Source organism: Crocuta crocuta, unplaced genomic scaffold, assembly GCF_008692635.1.
Source record: "Crocuta crocuta isolate KB4526 unplaced genomic scaffold, BGI_CrCroc_1.0 scaffold467, whole genome shotgun sequence".
Lineage (NCBI taxonomy): Eukaryota > Metazoa > Chordata > Mammalia > Carnivora > Hyaenidae > Crocuta > Crocuta crocuta.
In genome coordinates, this window is record NW_027530632.1 from 3,736,935 (window position 1) to 3,739,927 (window position 2,993).

The 2,993-nt window shown below is 38.5% G+C and overlaps 1 protein-coding gene across 1 annotated transcript in view; it reads left to right on the forward strand.

Annotated features, from left to right (window-relative positions):
* CASK (calcium/calmodulin dependent serine protein kinase) overlaps window positions 1–2,993 on the forward strand; it is a gene marked incomplete at its 3' end in the record, with an annotated part of 276,912 nt that overhangs the window by 33,567 nt on the left and 240,352 nt on the right. Inside the window, exon 2 of the mRNA XM_077768526.1 lies at window positions 7–104. Coding sequence (XP_077624652.1) covers window positions 7–104 — 98 coding nt within the window. The remainder of the gene's footprint in view (window positions 1–6; window positions 105–2,993) is intronic.

Sequence of the window (2,993 nt, forward strand, 5' to 3'; positions counted from 1 at the left end):
CAAAAGCTGGAAGCCAGTATCTGTCATATGCTGAAACATCCCCACATTGTAGAGTTATTGGAGACATATAGCTCAGATGGAATGCTTTACATGGTTTTTGAATTGTGAGTGTACATTTTATATTCTTAAGAGTTAAAGATTTAAGCAGGCTTGGTTTGCAATAATGCTAACACTTTTCCTCTTAAAATTTAACAATAGTTGTGAGCTCATCTGTTTAAAAAAAAAGTAACAAGAAAGCAAAAGTTGGGCATATTTAGGTGCCCTCCTTTTTAGCATATTTCAGAGAAGAGGCTGTAAAGTTAGAAATAGAGTTCAGATGGACAGGAGGCCCCAAAATACAACATTCTGACCATAGGGGTTCTATTGAAGAGGAGCGGGATGGGAGTAGAGGTCTCCATGTAGCAAGCCTCTCTCTCGAACTTAAAACAGACTCAGCTTCCTATTTTGATAAAATGACCATTTTGGCATATTAAGGAAATTCTGAAGATAGCAGTGTTATCTTGATTTTAATAAGCCACTTGACATGTTTCTCACAGAATTTTTGTCAATAAGATGGAGAAGTGTGAGCTAAGGAGAGTATAACTGGGTGGTTTTGTAGCTGATAGGATAACTGTGTCCAAAGAGATTGTATAATAAAGCTTTATGGGATGGCCTCCTACTCTTTTCAAAATTTTAATCCATGACTTTGATTAGGGTCTCTCACAAGGTGGTAATCAAGGCATTAGCCAGGGCTGGCGTCATTTTAAGACTCCAGTGGGGATGAATTTGCTTCCAAGCCCACACAAATGGTCGTTGGCAGTAGGCTATCAGTCTGTTAGCCTTCGTTCCTTGGGAGCTGTTGGCTGTAGCCCTCCCTAGGTTCCTTGTCACTAGGCCTCTTCATAGATCAACTCCCAACATGGCAGCTGGCCTCATCCAGCGTGAGTAGGCAAGAAGGCTAGAATACAAATAAGATGGAAGTCAGTCTTGTAACCTAATCTCAGAAATCACCCACCATCACTTCTACCATATTCTATCAGTTAGAAGTAAGTCACTAGATCCAACTCACACCCAAGGGGAGAGGATTACACGAAGTTGTGAATACGAGCAGACGCTGCTGATCTTAGGGACCCATGTCAGAAGCTGCACCCCCATGGAGGGCTAGCTAACACACCGAATATCTACATCAGAATTTTAAAAACATTTTACAAGTTTGTAGCAGAGGAACAAAAGCAAAGATGAAATTTAAGACCAGTTAATAGAGACTCCTTCATTTGATTATATAAGTGCACGATCATTAGAAGTTTAGCTGTAACTGCTTGTGTGAAAAAGAAGTAAATGTTTTGAAGGTTAGTTGCTGCAACAGCTTAAAAAGAGCCCTGAATGGAACCTTCAGCTACATTAATTAAAAGTATATAGTATTTAGAACCAAGCCACAGTCCCACTGTTTTGTATGCTACCTATTCTCCCTAGAGTGTTCACAGTAAGCAGGACACTGCATGCTTCCAGAAGGGGATAACCAGGGTGGGAAAGAGCCTAGAAATTTTGCTGTAGAGTCACAGCCTTCAGAGGTTTTGTTGGCATGCCTTTAAAAAGAATTTTGAAAACCATGTAGCTCCTCACATATTCTTGAGTTGATATATAAAAACTTCTGTTGTGAGGCTGTAATTTTTAGTGTTTTGTATATTCTTTTAAATATGTTTTCCTCAAAGCTGTAGATCTGTACCTTTATCTCATTCAGTTTATAGAAAATATCTGCTGTGTGACCTGACTGGCAAAGCTAGTCATCATTGTCAACCCAGTCAGCCAAATCAGACACGCTTTCTATCACAGAAAAATCTGCCTTCATTTTTCAAATAAAATTAAAGTGTTAATAGACATTCCTGTGACAATCATCTTACTATTGATTTTTAATTCTAAAATAGATAAGGCTTTGGCATGCATATATTGTCCAGATGAAATAAGGTGGCTCTCCTCTTTCTTTCTGAAGCTCTGTTTTGCTCTCAAGGGAGCTTCGTAGACAGGCTTTTCAGGATGGGTGAGCAGTTTGTCTTTTGAGATGGGCTCATATGAATAGACATGTAAAAGGAAAATCAGCAGAACATAGACTTGTTTTCAGACAAATCAAATTATGGCAAATGAAGGAAGAGACATTGATTTCCCTAAAAATACCCTAATTCTCCTGTCTCCTGGAAGGACTTGAGTACTACCAGAGATACCCAAGTCCCAGCTGAAGACCATGGAAAAGCTATTGAAAAGACTGGGAAGCTTTAGTGACTCAAGAATCTAATTGGTTTTCTTTCTCTGCTAAAAGAGTTCTCAGAGCAGAAGCCCATGGTAGGACATAGTGGATGTGTTCAGTTATTTAAAACAGTGTCCTATGTAAGAGGATTATATGTTTTATTCATTGTAGAGTCAGGGTCTGTAACTGGAATCAACAAGCAGCAGGTAGATTTCACCTGTAAGCAAGGAAAGCCCCTTTAGCTATTAAAAACTGACCTGGTGAGTAAAGCAGGCTGTCTCACGGAGTATGCAGTTCCTCACTAGAAATGCTCAAGCTAAAGCTGATTGCATCCAAGGGAGCTAAAGGTACGGGTTTAATTTTGGGCTAGAGAGGGCCTTTAACGTCCCCTTCCGATTTTAAGAATATTATAATTCTTTTTTAATCACTTTCTCTGGTTTAATTTCATTCTTTATTCAAGAAATCTATTTCTATCCATATTTTTATTCGCTGAGAAAACAAAAAAGGCAGTTTCATCATATACTTTCAAGTAATGAGCACAGAAAGCAAAATTTTAAAATTTGCCTGAATTTCATCATGTTTACTGTTTGTTTCAAGGGGATCTAAGCGACAGTATGGTAGAGAGAAGATGGTCTTTGGTGTTATAAAACTTGGATTAGTGTTCCCAGCTCTGTCACTTCTACTGATTATGTGACTTTGGCCAAGTCTTTTAACTTCTCTGAGCCACATGTTTTTTATCTTTAAACTCTCCATAAGATCATAATAACAAGAT